Source organism: Aotus nancymaae, unplaced genomic scaffold, assembly GCF_030222135.1.
Source record: "Aotus nancymaae isolate 86718 unplaced genomic scaffold, 86718_ANA_hifiasm-v0.15.2.pri h1tg000072l, whole genome shotgun sequence".
In the NCBI taxonomy this organism is placed as follows: Eukaryota; Metazoa; Chordata; class Mammalia; order Primates; family Aotidae; genus Aotus; species Aotus nancymaae.
Window position 1 is genome coordinate 15889294 of NW_026988487.1, and position 14479 is coordinate 15903772.

Below are 14479 nucleotides of genomic sequence, written 5' to 3' on the forward strand. Positions count from 1 at the left end.
TTGGGCAGTATTGCCATTTTCACGATATTGATTCTTCCTAAGCATGAACATGGAATGTTTCTCCATCTGTTTGTGCCCTCTCTTATTTCGTTGAGCAGTGATTTGTAGTTCTCCTTGAAGAGGTCCTTTACGTTCCTTGTTAGTTGTATTCCTAGGTATTTTTTTCTCTTTGTAGCAATTGTGAATGGCAGTTCGTTCTTGATTTGGCTCTCTTTCAGTCTGTTATTGGTGTATAGGAATGCTTGTGATTTTTGCACATTGATTTTGTATCCTGAGACTTTGCTGAAGTTGCTTATCAGTTTCAGGAGATTTTGGGCTGAGGTGATAGGGTCTTCTAGATATACAATCATGTCATCTGCAAATAGAGACAATTTGACTTCCTCCTTTCCTAATTGAATACCCTTTATTTCTTTTTCTTGCCTGATTGCTCTGGCTAGAACTTCCAGTACTATATTGAATAGGAGTGGTGAGAGAGGGCATCCTTGTCTAGAGCCAGATTTCAAGGGGAATGCTTCCAGTTTTTGCCCATTCAGTATGATATTGGCTGTCGGTTTGTCATAAATAGCTTTTATTATTTTGAGATATGTTCCGTCGATACCTAGTTTATTGAGAGTTTTTAGCATAAAGGGCTGTTGAATTTTGTCGAAGGCCTTCTCCGCATCAATTGAGATAATCATGTGGTTTTTGTTTTTGGTTCTGTTTATGTGGTGAATTACATTTATAGACTTGCGTATATTGAACCAGCCTTGCATCCCCGGGATGAATCCTACTTGATCATGGTGGATAAGCTTTTTGATGTGCTGTTGTAATCAGCTTGCCAGTATTTTATTGAAGATTTTTGCATCTATGTTCATCATGGATATTGGCCTGTAGTTTTCTTTTCTTGTTGAGTCTCTGCCGGGTTTTGGTATTAGGATGATGTTGGTCTCATAAAATGATTTGGGAAGGATTCCCTCTTTTTGGATTATTTGGAATAGTTTCAGTAGGAATGGTACCAGTTCCTCTTTGTATGTCTGGTAGAATTCGGCTGTGAAACCATCTGGTCCTGGGCTTTTTTTGGGTGGTAGGCTCTTAATTGCTGCCTCGACTTCAGACCTTGTTATTGGTCTATTCAGGGTTTCAACTTCTTCCTGGTTTAGGCATGGGAGGAGGCTACTGTCCAGGAATTTATCCATTTCTTCCAGGTTTTCTAATTTATGTGCATAGAGTTGTTTGTAATAATCTCTGATGATGGTTTGAATTTCTGTGGCATCTGTGGTGATATCCCCTTTATCATTTTTTATTGCATCTATTTGGTTATTCTCTCTTTTCTTTTTTATTAATTTGGCTAGTGGTCTGTCTATTTTGTTGATCTTTTCAAAAAACCACCTCCTGGATTTATTGATTTTTTGTAGGGTTTTTCGTGTCTCTATCTCCTTCAATTCTGCTTTGATCTTAGTTATTTCTTGTCTTCTGCTAGGTTTTGAGTTTTTTTGATCTTGCTCTTCTAGCTCTTTCAATTTTGATGATAGGGTGTCAATTTTAGTTCTCTCCTTTCTTCTCATGTGGGCACTTATTGCTATATATTTTCCTCTAGAGACTGCTTTAAATGTGTCCCAGAGATTCTGGTATGTGGTGTCTTCATTCTCGTTGGTTTCGAAGAACATCTTTATTTCTGCCTTCATTTCAGTGTTTATCCAGTCAACATTCAGGAGAAAGTTGTTCAATTTCCATGAGGCTGTGCGGTTCTGGGTTGGCTTCTGAATTCTGAGTTCTAACTTGATTGCACTGTGGTCTGAGAGACTGTTTGTTATGGTTTCCGTTCTTTTGCATTTGCTGAGGAGTGATTTACTTCCAATTATGTGGTCAATTTTAGAGTAGGTGTGATGTGGTGCTGAGAAGAATGTATATTCTGTGGATTTGGGCTGGAGAGTTCTGTAAATGTCTATTAGGTTTGCTTGTTCCAGGTCTGAGTTCAAGTCCTGGATATCCTTATTAATTTTCTGTCTCGTTGATCTGTCTAATATTGACAATGGTGTGTTGAAGTCTCCCACTATTAATGTGTGGGAGTCTAAGTCTCTTTGCAAGTCTTTAAGAACTTGCCTTATGTATCTGGGTGCTCCTGTATTAGGTGCATATATATTTAGGATCGTTAGCTCTTCTTGTTGCATTGATCCTTTTACCATTACGTAATGTCCTTCTTTGTCTCTTTTAATCTTTGTTGCTTTAAAGTCTATTTTATCAGAGATGAGAATTGCAACTCCTGCTTTTTTTTGCTCTCCATTTGCTTGGTAAATCTTCCTCTTTCCCTTTATTTTGAGCCTTTGTGTATCCTTGCATGTGAGGTGGGTTTCCTGGATACAGCACACTGATGGGTTTTGGCTTTTTATCCAATTTGCCAGTCTGTGTCTTTTGATTGGGGCATTTAGTCCATTTACATTTACGGTTAATATTGTTATGTGTGAGTCTGCTCCTGTCATTTTGATGCTAGCTGGCTGTTTTGCCCATTGGTTGATGCAGATTCTTCATTGTGTTGCTGCTCTTTACCATTTCGTGCGTTTTTGGAGTGGCTGGTGCTGGTTGTTTTTTTCTATGTGTAGTGTCTCCTTCAGGAGCTCTTGTAAAGCTGGTCTGGTGGTGATGAAATCTGTGAGTACTTGCTTGTTCACAAAGGATTTTATTTTTCCTTCACTTATGAAGCTTAGTTTGGCTGGGTATGAAATTCTGGGTTGAAAGTTCTTTTCTTTAAGGATGTTGAATATCGGCCCCCACTCTCTTCTGGCCTGTAGGGTTTCTGCTGAGAGATCTGCTGTGAGTCTGATGGATTTCCCTTTGTGGGTAACCCGACCTTTCTCTCTGGCTGCCCTTAGTATTTTCTCCTTCATTTCAACCCTGGTGAATCTGATGACTATGTGCCTTGGGGTTGCTCTTCTAGAGGAATATCTTTGTGGTGTTCTCTGTATTTCCTGGACTTGAATATTGGCCTGCCTTGCTAGGTTGGGGAAGTTTTCCTGGATAATATCCTGAAGAGTATTTTCCAGCTTGGATGCATTCTCTTCGTCACATTCAGGTACACCTATCAAACGTAGATTAGGTCTTTTCACGTAGTCCCATATTTCTTGTTGACTCTGTTCATTCCTTTTTACCTTGTTTTCTCTAATCTTCCCTTCTCGTTTTATTTCATTGAGTTGATCTTCGACTTCTGATATCCTTTCTTCTGCTTGGTCAATTCTGCTGTTGAAACTTGTGCATGCTTCGCGAAGTTCTCGTGTTGTGTTTTTCAGCTCCATCAATTCACTCATATTCCTCTCTAAGTTGTCCATTCTCGTTAGCATTTCATCAAGTCTTTTTTCAAGGTTCTTAGTTTCTTTGCATTGGGTTAGAACATGTTCTTTTAGCTCACAGAAGTTTCTTATTATCCATTTTCTGAAAGCTGATTCTGTCATTTCATCACACTCATTCTCCGTCCAGTCTTGTTCCCATGCTGGTGAGGAGTTATGCTGCCTTGTAGGGGGAGAGGTGTTCTGGTTTTGGGTGTTTTCATCCTTTTTGCGCTGGTTTCTTCCCATCTTTGTGGATTTATCCACCTATTGACTTTGTAGTTGCTGTCTTTCTGATTTTGGTAATTTTAAGTTGCAGCAGCTGAACTCATAAACCCCCTTTTCTTCTCTCCAGGTGTTCTGGCCCAGGGGGTTAGCGCTTTATGCTTTTCAGCTGTGTTGCTACCGTTTTCCCTGCCCACAAGGTGGCAGTCTAGTCACACTCAGCCTGCAGAGGCTTCGCTGAGCTGTTTTGGGCTCCGCCCAGCTTCCGTGTGAGCTTCCCTGCATTCCTGTGGGTGTAGTTAGAACTGCTTCCGCTATGCTGGCCCGCCCCTGTAGTGACGGAGTCTCTGTAGTGGCGGGTTGTCTTGGTTACGGAAAATTGCCCCGGGAACTGCAGGGTGTTTCCCGATGGAGGACGCCCCTCCCCCACAGAGCTGGACCGTCCCGGGTTCAGCCGTGTTTCCAGAGGGGCCCTCTTTGCCCGTAATCTCTTGGCTTGCCTCCTTGCCACAGCTCCCCTTGCTGGCCCAGAGGGGACACAGTCTCGTTCACTTTGCTCAAGGAGCCGCTGCTCCCCGCCCCCGGTGCAGGCCGAGCGGCTGCTCTGGTCCAACCAGCGGCGCTGGGAACCCGTGGAGCTTCTCCGCCTGTGAATCTCCTGGTCTGTGGGCAGTTAAAATCCGCTGCCCTGTGTGCCGCTGCGTCAGCCGAAGCAGCGGCTCTGAGATTCGTGGCGCTCCCTTGCCCGGGGGTCTCCTGGCTTGGCTCCCTGCTTCAGCTCCCCTTGCTGGCTCAGAGGGAACTCTGTCTCTCTCGCTCTGCCTAAGAAGCCACTGCCCCCCACCCCAGGGCGTAGGCTGAGCGGCCACGCCACTCAAACCAGCGGTGCTGGTGACCCGTGGAGCTTCTCCTCCTGTGAATCTCCTGGTCTGTGGGCAGTAAAAATCCGTCTGGAAATGCAGCGTCCACTCACCCTCTGCGCCTTCTCTCGGAGCTGCAATCCCGACTTCCTCCTAAGCGGCCATCTTGGATCTCTCCATTTATATATCTTCTTTGGAGAAATACCTGTTCAAGTCCTTTGCCCAATTTTTAATTAGGTTTTGTCTTTGTTATTTAAGAATTTTAAAATATATTTTAGATATTGGACCCTTATCAGATAACTGGCTTGCAAAATATTTTCCCCCATTCTGTAGGTTATCTTTTCTCTTTCTTAATTATGTTCTTCATGAGTAGAAGTTTTTTATTTTGATGCAGTCCAATTTATCTGTTTTTTTCTTTTGTTGCTAGTTCTTTTTGTATTGATGCTAATTATTTTTTTGAGGTAGACTGTTTGGTAGAAGTACTATAAATCTTTTATGCCTTTTTTGGTTTTAGAAAATTAGCCATTTGAAAGATATTTTCTCTATTCACTTTGATTTTCTATTGAAGAAATTAGTATATTTTTCATTTCTATTGAGGAAATTCTGCTTGGCAAATTTTATTGTTTTCCCTTCTCTGGCAGTATTCTGAAAAGCTTACTTTATGTTAATGATGCATCTTGAAACAGACAACATGATACATTTTCCTCTTTTCCCTTACAGGTTCTTTGGTGGTTAACTACCCTTTTGATGATGATGAACGAGGAGTTGCCACATATAGTAAATCACCAGATGATGCTGTGTTTCAACAAATAGCACTTTCTTATTCCAAGGTAGGCTTGTGTTTGAATATAAGATGCCATAAAATTAATTCTTTCATCAAAAAATATGTTTTAAAGTTCTGCAACACTCAGGTCAAGTGCTTCCTTAGTTAAGAAAGCATGACTTTTTCAGCTGTTTCCAAAAAACAGCTTTTTCTCCTGTTTCTTACCTCAATTTTGAATATACTACACATCTTTCTCCATTGGCTTTTTACCTGTGGTTTTAGCACAGTACCTGAAACATAGCATGTCAGTTTATTTCATTTGACAAATAAGTTATAAGCCGAGTAAAGTAGGCCAAGACAGGGGCTTAATGAATTATATCTCTGGGGCCAAGAAGTCTTGTCCACCACCTGTTTTTGTATAAAATTCTATTGACACACAGCTACAGCTATATTTTTATATATTGTGTATGTCTGCTTTCTCCTTCAACATTTGAAAGTAAGTCAGTATAATTTACTATATTAACAAACTAAAGAAGAAAAATCCTATAATCATCTTAATAGATGCAAAGGGCTGAGTTGAGTAGTTGCAAAAAGACTTTTGAATCTAAAAAGTCTAAAATATTTGCTGTCTGGTTCTTTACAGGAAAAAAATGCCAAACTTTAGTCTAAGATCCTATAGTTACATATAACAAGGAAAAGCATGCAGAAAATTTCTGTATTTTCCAAACTTCCTATAATGAACATGGATTACCCTTACAATCAGGAATGTTAAAATGTATGTGTGTGAAAATTTAATTTAAAAATCGTTCTTAGGGCTGGGCATGGTGGCTCACGCCTGGAATCCCAGCATTTTAATAGGGCAAGGCGGGAGGATTGCTTGAGCTCAGGAGTTTGAAACCAGCTTGGGCAACACAGCAAGAGCTTGCCTCTACTAAAAATAAAAAAAATTAGCCAGTCATGGTGACATACATTTGTTATCCCAGCTACTTAGAAGGCTGAGGTGGGGGAATCGCATGATCCCAGGAGATTGAGGTTGAAGTGAGCTTGATCACGACACTGTACTTCAGCCTGGGTGACAAAGCTGAGACCCTGTCTCAAAAAAATAAAAATCGTTCTTAGAAAACATGTTAAATGTTGAGGTGTGTAAACTAGGCTTGTTAGTTTCAGTTTTTGGTGTTACAACTGAATTAGTATTATTGTTGGTTATATTGGTACTATTATTGGTTATAGGTAACGAGTAGTATTACTGTAACTCTGTGCTCTCTAGTCGCAGCCCTAAATCATTCTACTTTTCCCACTCCCTCATTCTCTACAAATGAATCTTGTGAGATTGTTCAGAGTTTCTACTAGAGGAGTACAGCTGTTCATTTCACTTTAGAGAATTATTGCCTTCTGTTTGGATTAGGTTTTTTTTTGAAGTACATATGTGGAGTAATAAGAGGAGAATGGATAATGTCCCAATCAGCAAAATAAAAATTAAATGGTCAGATTTTGTATATATTCCCATCACGTTCTATGCTCATTCTCATGATTTCTGCTTTTTGCCTCCATTATAGCTTCCAGTTCCTTATCTTCTCTTTGTTTTCTTAGACCATTAACCCTTTTGATTTGATTTACCTTTCTATGTAGCCTAGGCCCATGGACATACATTTTCAGTGATTCTCCTAAGGATCTTATATACCGTTTTGACATATCTGCTTTGCCCTCCAATCCTCAGTAATTACCATTATCTCTTTTCTCCATTCCAATATTACAAGTACAGCCCAGAGTAGTCACACAGTCATGGCAATTTGCTATAATCCATATGTATGTTCTCCAACTTCAGCTGAACCCTCAGTCCTACATGACAGTATTTCCTGTTTAGCTACTTGACTCCCTGGCTCATCTCCCACTGTGGTGATTCAGAGTCTTTGTCCTCTATCTGAGTCTCCTATTCCAGCTCTATCCCTCTTATTCATAGTAGATCACTTTGCATTGAACTAAAGTAGAACTTTGAGTAATCTGATGTGAGTTCACTAAGATTCTGTCTTTTCAATTGTTATTCATATGTGTCTTAACAATATTCTCCATTTCTTGATCCCACTGCCTTCTGCCTCCTGGAATATTGTGTCTTCATATCTTATTTTGTAAATGGGGAAGGTGATAATTAAACTCCTCAGTCTTCACTCACAGCCTCCTTTTTCTTGGTTAATTAGCAGCTCCTCTAAAAATAATGTCTTCTGCTAACTTTAATAAGCCCCCATGAAACTACCATTCCAAGTTTCTTTATATTTACTCTTCAAAACTTCTGAAAAGTAAATAGTCTTAGGAGACTTCTGAGCAGCCAAAGACAATGATGACTATGTGATAACCAACCTCCCAGAATTTTTCTTTAAACAATATAAAACAACTTTATAACTACCAAATTTTATACAAAACCACACTGTTGGCATCACAGAAGATCCGGAAACTGCAAAACAACTGTAAATTAAAAAAAAAAAAAATCAAGAAATTTCAGGATGCTCTATCATGCACCTACCCCACTTTCACCCCACCACAAGGCTTCATGGTGAGGTAAAGCAGACCGAGAAAACTTACAGAGAAGACAGAAGTGGGTACCAGTGAAGGGCAGCTGTGAAGGTGATTTGGAATGACCACCATACATAACATATGCACTAAATCTGAAAATACTAAAGGAGTAACTGGGCAGATGAGAGCTCTGGAATACAGAGAAGAGATTTCAAAATGCACACAACTTAAAGGATCCAGTGAGATTTAATGGGATAAGCACAATTTAAAAGGAGAGGATGGTTACAGGGAGATCTTCCAAACTCATAGCTTCTGGAGGAGGAAAGAAAAGGCAAAAAAAGAAATGAAGGCCGGGCGCGGTGGCTCAAGCCTCTAATCCCAGCACTTTGGGAGGCCGAGGCGGGTGGATCACAAGGTCAGGAGATCGAGGCCATCCTGGTCAACATGGTGAAACCTCGTCTCTACTAAAAATACAAAAAATTAGCTGGGCATGGTGGCGCGTGCCTGTAATCCCAGCTACTCAGGAGGCTGAGGTAGGAGAATTGCCTGAACCCAGGAGGCGGAGGTTGCAGTGAGCCGAGATCGCGCCATTGCACTCCAGCCTGGGTGACAAGAGCAAAACTCCGTCTGAAAAAAAAAAGAAATGAAGAAGTGCTCCTTGGTAATTTGATGGTGAATGAGAAAAAGAAAAAGTGGAGGAAAATGTAAGGTTTTTACAAGACAGAAAATAACTTTAAAATCAGAAGACTCCCAGCTCCACCCTTACCACCAAGACAAATAAATAAAACAATCACACTGAGGTACCTGGATTTTACTAGACTGACAGAAAAGCATACCATTAAACTAGAAATAATATTAAATGCCCAATATCATAAAAATGAACAAGAGGAAAATAAAGTCCATGGAAAACTATTGCAGAAAATTAGGAAATGAAATTTCACATATAGAAACTAAGGAAACCCTACCATTAGCAAAAAATATGAAGCAGAAGAAAACTGTTCAGTTGCCACTCTAAACAGATTAAGTATACCCAAACATACATTGAGAATATGAGAAACTACCTCATCTCAGATAGTCAAAAAATAAAAACAGAAGCCAGGAAACAAAACCCAGGGAGAAATAAAGTTTATAGGACTCAGGAGAAAAATGGAAGAAAAAGATAAAATTATCTCTGAAATGAAGAATAAATGACAAAAGTTAGGGAACTCATACATCCAATTCCAAACTTACTATAAAGCTACAGTAATTAAGACAGTGTGGTACTGGCATAAGGACAGACACATAGATCAATGAAATAGAACTGAGAGCCCAGGAAAAGATTCTTAGTTGATGGTCAGTTTATTTATTTATTTTTTTAGACAAAAATGCCAAGGCAATTCAATAGGCAAAGATTAGATTTTTTAAATAAATGGTGCTGTGACAATTGGATATTTGTATGCAAAAGAATAAACTAGATACTTTCCTCATACCACACCCCAAAATTAGCTCAAAATAGGTCATAAACCTAAATATAAAAACTAAAACTATAAAACTCAAAAAAAGGAATAAATCTTTGTGACCTTGGTTCTCCTCTAGATAGGACATCAAAAGCATAAGTGACAAAAAAAGGTTGATACATTTGGTATCATCAAGATTAAAAACTTATTTACTGCAAAGAAAACTATTCGTTGTTTTTTAGTTCTGCTGTAACAAAATTCCACAAACTGAGTGGTGTAAGACAACAGAAATTTATTGTCTCACAGTTCTGGAGGCCAGAAGTCCAAAATCACAGTGTTGCCAGGGCCATGCTCCCTCTGAAACTGTGGAAGAATCCTTCCTTGTTTCTCCCTAGTTTCTGGTGCTTTGCTGGCAACTTCTGGCATTCCTTCACTTCTAGCTGCATCACTCCAACCCTTCATCATCACATGGCATTCTCCCTGTATCTTTGTATCCCGGTTTCCCCTTTGTATGAGGACACCGTCATATTGGAATAGGACCCGAGCTAATCACCTCATTTTAACTTGATTACCTCTTTAAGGAACTTATTTTCAAATAACATCACATTCTGAGGTACTGAGGGTTAGGACTTCAATATATTTTTGGAGGACACAACTCAATCCATAACAGATAACATCAACGAAGTAAAAAGACAACCCACAGAAGCTGGGTGTGGTGGTACCTACCTGTAGTCCCAGCTACTTGGGAGGCTGAGGCTGAAGAATTGCTTAAGCCCAGGAGGTAGATACTATCATGAACTATGATCATGCCACTGCACTCCAGCTTGGGCAACAGAAAGAGACCTCAGCCCCCGAAAAAATAAATAAATAAAAAGATGACCCACAGAGTAAGAGAAAATTTTTGTAAATCATATATCTGATAAACATCTTAGATCTAGAATATATAAATAAATCTTACAGCTAAATAATAAAAAGACAAACATCCAAGTGAAAAATGGGCAGAGGATCTGAATGGACATTTCTCTAAAGAAAATGAAATGGTCAGCAAGCACATGAAAAGATGCTCAATATTAGTAGGCAGCAGAGAAATGTAAATCAATACCACTGTAAGATACCTCTTTTTACCCACTAGGATGGCTGTAATTTAAAAAGTGGAAAATATGCATAGGCAAAGATGTGGAGAAATTGCAACCTTTGTACGTACATTGCTGGTGGGATGTAAAATGGTATAACTGCCTTGGAAAACAGTCTGGTAGTGCCTCAAAACAGTAAACATAGAATTATAATATGAACCAGCATTCCACTGCTAGGTATATACCCTAGTACAAGAGAAATGGAAATGTGTTCACACAAAAACTTGTACATGAATATTTGTAGTAGTAGTATTCATAATAGCCCCAAATGGAAACAACCCAAATGTCTATCAACTGATGAATGGGTAAACAATCTGATAAGTAGACATAAAAAAAAAAAAAATCATACAGTGGAATATTATTCAGCCATAAAAAGTAATAAAGTACTGATACATGGTACAACTTGAATGAGCCTTGAAAACATGCTAAGTGAAATAAGTCACAAGAGACTACCTATTGTATGATTCAATTTGTATGTAATGTTCAGAATACCAATAGAGACACAGAGAAAGTAGATTGGTGATTGCCTACAGTTTGCAGTGGGGGTGGGGAGTGGAGATTGGGGATAAATGGAGGATGCCAATAGGTGTAGAGTTTCTCTTTGGCGTGATGAAATGTCCTAAAATTTATTGTGGTGGGTGGTTATACAACTCTGTGAATACTAAAAACCATTGATTTGTACACTTTAAATGGAATTTGAGTGTCATCCTAGTCAGTTGTGTGGAATGTAAATTATATCTCAATAAAGTGGATTTTGAAAACCTAAAGAAGACTGAGGGGTGGTGCATCCATTCTCTATTCACATATAAGTTAAAAAAAAAAAATCAGTATATAAAAGTTATATGGCCGGGCGTGGTGGCTCATGCCTGTAATCCTAGCACTTTGGGAGGCCGAGGTGGGTAGATCACTTGAGGTCAGGAATTCGAAACCAGCCTGTCCAACATGGCGAAACCCCGTCTCTACTAAAAATATAAAATTAGCGGGGCATGGTGGTGCATGCCTGTAATCCCAGCTACTCGGGAGGCTGAGGCAGGAGAATCGCTTGAACCTGGGAGGCAGAGGTTGTAGCAAGCCAAGATCGTGCCACTGCACTCCAGCCTGGGCAACGAGAGCAAAACTCCATCTCAAAAAAAAAAAAAAAAGTTATATAGCCAGACCCAGTGTGATGGCTCACACCTGTAATCCCAACACTTTGGGAGGCTGAGGTGGGCAGATTGCTTGAGCCACAGAAGTTCAAGACCAGCCTGGGCAACATGGTGAAACCTCATCTCTACAAAAAATGCAAAAATTAGCCAGGTGTGGAGGTGCATGCCTGTAGTCCCAGCTACTCAGGAGGCTGAGGTGGAAGGATCACCTGAGCATGGGGAGATTGAGGCTGCAGTGAGCTGTGCTTCTACCACTGCACTCTTGTCTGGGTGACAAAACAAGACCCAGATTCAAAACCAAAACAAAACAAAAGCAAAAGAACATGCATATAATTATTACCATAATCTAAAATTATAGTTTTTTATTTGATAAGAGAGTGATGGGATGATAAGCCTATAATTGGCATATTAAGTTTCTAAAGGGGGATTGTTTATTTTATTTTATTTTTATTAAGACACAGTCTTGCTTTGTCACCCAGGCTGCAGTTCAGTGGTGCAATTGTGGCTTACTGCAGCCTTGACTTCCTTGACAGGGTCAAGCTATTTTCCCATCTCAGCCTCCCCAGGAGCTGGGACTACAGACATTTACCACTATGCTTGACTTTTTTAATTTTTTTTTTTTTTTCATAGAGACAAGGTCTCATTGTGTTGCCCAGGCTGGTCTTGAACTTCTGAGCTCAAGCAGTTCTCCCACCTTGGCCTCCCAAAGTGTTGGGATTATAGGCATGAGCTTACCTGTCCTTGTTCATGTATTTTAAAGTTAAATGGTTAATTCTTCGTGGTAGAAAAGTGGGAAATTATTATTTTTCTCTTCATACTTTCAGTACTATTTTTCTGTTTCAAAAAGAGATAAATGAAGTTTTGACCATCTTTCAAAGCTCAGTTTCTTCTAGGAAACTCCCGCTGCTACTCTAATCAGATGTAATCTTTCTTTCCTCTTTCAATGGCATTTATTTGTGCCTCCATGGCAGTTTTCTTGCCCTTCATTGAGTGATCAGTTGCATGCCTCCTGTATGCTAGATGCTGAGGACACAGACACACAAAACTGTTTCAAGGAATAGTGTATTGTCTTTAGGGAAGAAAAAGATGCAACTAGTTGTAATAGGATAAGGTAATTGTACAGAGGGCAGTCAGAGCACAGAAGGGCCATCTTATTCCCACCAGAAGTTGGGAAAAGCTGCTTACTCTCATTGTATGTGTACTATCTTTTTTGGACTTTAAACTCCTTGAAAGTGTGAAGCAAAAGTATGAATATGAGCAGAAGTTTTTTTTTTTAGAGAGGAATTCGGCTGGGTTTTATATTACTTGTAACTGCAAGTAATAAATGAAGTCGTCAATATTTTGTTTCTTTCTTTCTTTTTTTTTTTTTTTTAAGACAGGGTTTCACCATGTTGGTCAGGCTGGTCTTGAACTCCCGACCTCAGATGATCTGCCCGCCTTGGCCTCCAAAGTGCTTGAATTACAGGCGGGAGCCACCACACCCTGCCAAAGTTGTCAATATTTTCTTACAGAGCACATTTAAGTTTGATTTTTAAAAATAGAGAAGTTCACATAGTGAAAAATCAAAATGGCATAAAAAGCTATACACTGAAAAGTCTCACTGCTCATATCCCCACCCCACTCCCACCTCCACCCCTCACACACCCTGTTGGAAGCTACTTTTATCATTTTCCTGTATCTTCCCAGAATTTTTTGATGGAGATACAAACAAATATAAGTAAAGATTGTTTTTGTTTTTCCAGGAAAATTCCCAGATGTTTCAAGGTAGACCTTGCAAGAATATGTACCCTAATGAATATTTTCCTCATGGAATAACAAATGGAGCTAATTGGTATAATGTCCCAGGTAAAGATCCTTTTATATCAAGGCCTTAGAAACTTGATGGCCTTCCTGCTTTCCTAGATGGTACTATTAGTTACTGATCTTTTAATTTTGAGAAATAATCATTATTTTTAAAACATTGTTTAAATAGTTTGAAATATTTAAATAATCTTTTCAACTACTTTTATGTTTGATGTACATTGAGGTTTGCGTAAGAATAATGCGCTAAATCTTATTAAAGTGTTACATTTTGCTTCTGGCTATTACTGTGCTAATAGGAAGAGTGTAAGCTATATTTGAACAATTAAACATGAAGGTATAGCTATTTGTAATAGCTAGAAGTAAAATGTAACACTTTAATCACTAAAACTTCATTAAAGTGTTACATTTTACTTCTGGCTATTACAAAGAATCTTACATGTGCTAATAGGAAGAGTGTAAGCTATATTTAAACAAGTAAATATGAAAGTATAGGTGTTTTGCTTGTATCACAACCATCAAAGTGCCCTCACATGAACACATTACTGTTTTTCAGTCAATGCTAATAAGAGATGAATTTGGCTTTTTACTAGGAATATTGCTTACCTTTTGAAATCTGAGCTGTTTAGAACTTCAGAGTGATTAATTTTAATTTTTATCCCTTAGGAGGTATGCAGGACTGGAACTATTTACAAACAAATTGCTTTGAAGTGACTATTGAACTAGGTTGTGTGAAATACCCATTTGAGAAAGAGCTGCCAAATTTTTGGGAACAGAATCGAAGATCTCTAATCCAGTTTATGAAACAGGTGACTATTCGGGAGTGAAGTATGAAATTTCTCCTTAGGGTGAAAAGATTTTTGTGTGTACACATGGTTTTTGTGCAGTGATTTTAGAATATACTCTTTAAAATTTCAATTTGTTTTAGTATATGTAACCAATTTGTATATTCCAAGGGGTTTAGTATATTTATCTAGAAAATTCATGGATGGAAATGAATATATTTGTATGCATGAGGAAAAGTTGAAGAAAATAATTAAACAAGTTAGTGATGTTTCGCTCTTAGAGGTTAGTGGTCACTTTTTACTCTGTGTTTATAAAAGACCAACATAAATTGGATACACACCTAATAATTTACCAAGTGTTAGAAAGATAGGCTGTGGAGTAAGTGTTTTTATTCTTTTTCTTATTGCCAGTGATTTACCGTGAAATGATTAATTTCCTTTTGTTTGGATATGTATGGTGGCTAATAGGGAAAGAGTACAAGAAATGTGCTAATGTTAAATAGCATAATCAGACTAATACTTTGT

The 14479-nt window shown here is 38.8% G+C and overlaps 1 protein-coding gene across 3 annotated transcripts in view; it reads left to right on the forward strand.

Moving 5' to 3' along the window:
* CPD (carboxypeptidase D) overlaps positions 1–14479 on the forward strand; it is a 78620-nt gene that overhangs the window by 40562 nt on the left and 23579 nt on the right. For all 3 annotated transcript variants that reach the window (XM_064367661.1, XM_064367662.1, XM_064367664.1), the window contains exons 8-10: positions 5105–5214; positions 13112–13214; positions 13836–13978. In XM_064367661.1, the coding sequence (XP_064223731.1) occupies positions 5105–5214; positions 13112–13214; positions 13836–13978 (356 nt within the window). The remainder of the gene's footprint in view (positions 1–5104; positions 5215–13111; positions 13215–13835; positions 13979–14479) is intronic.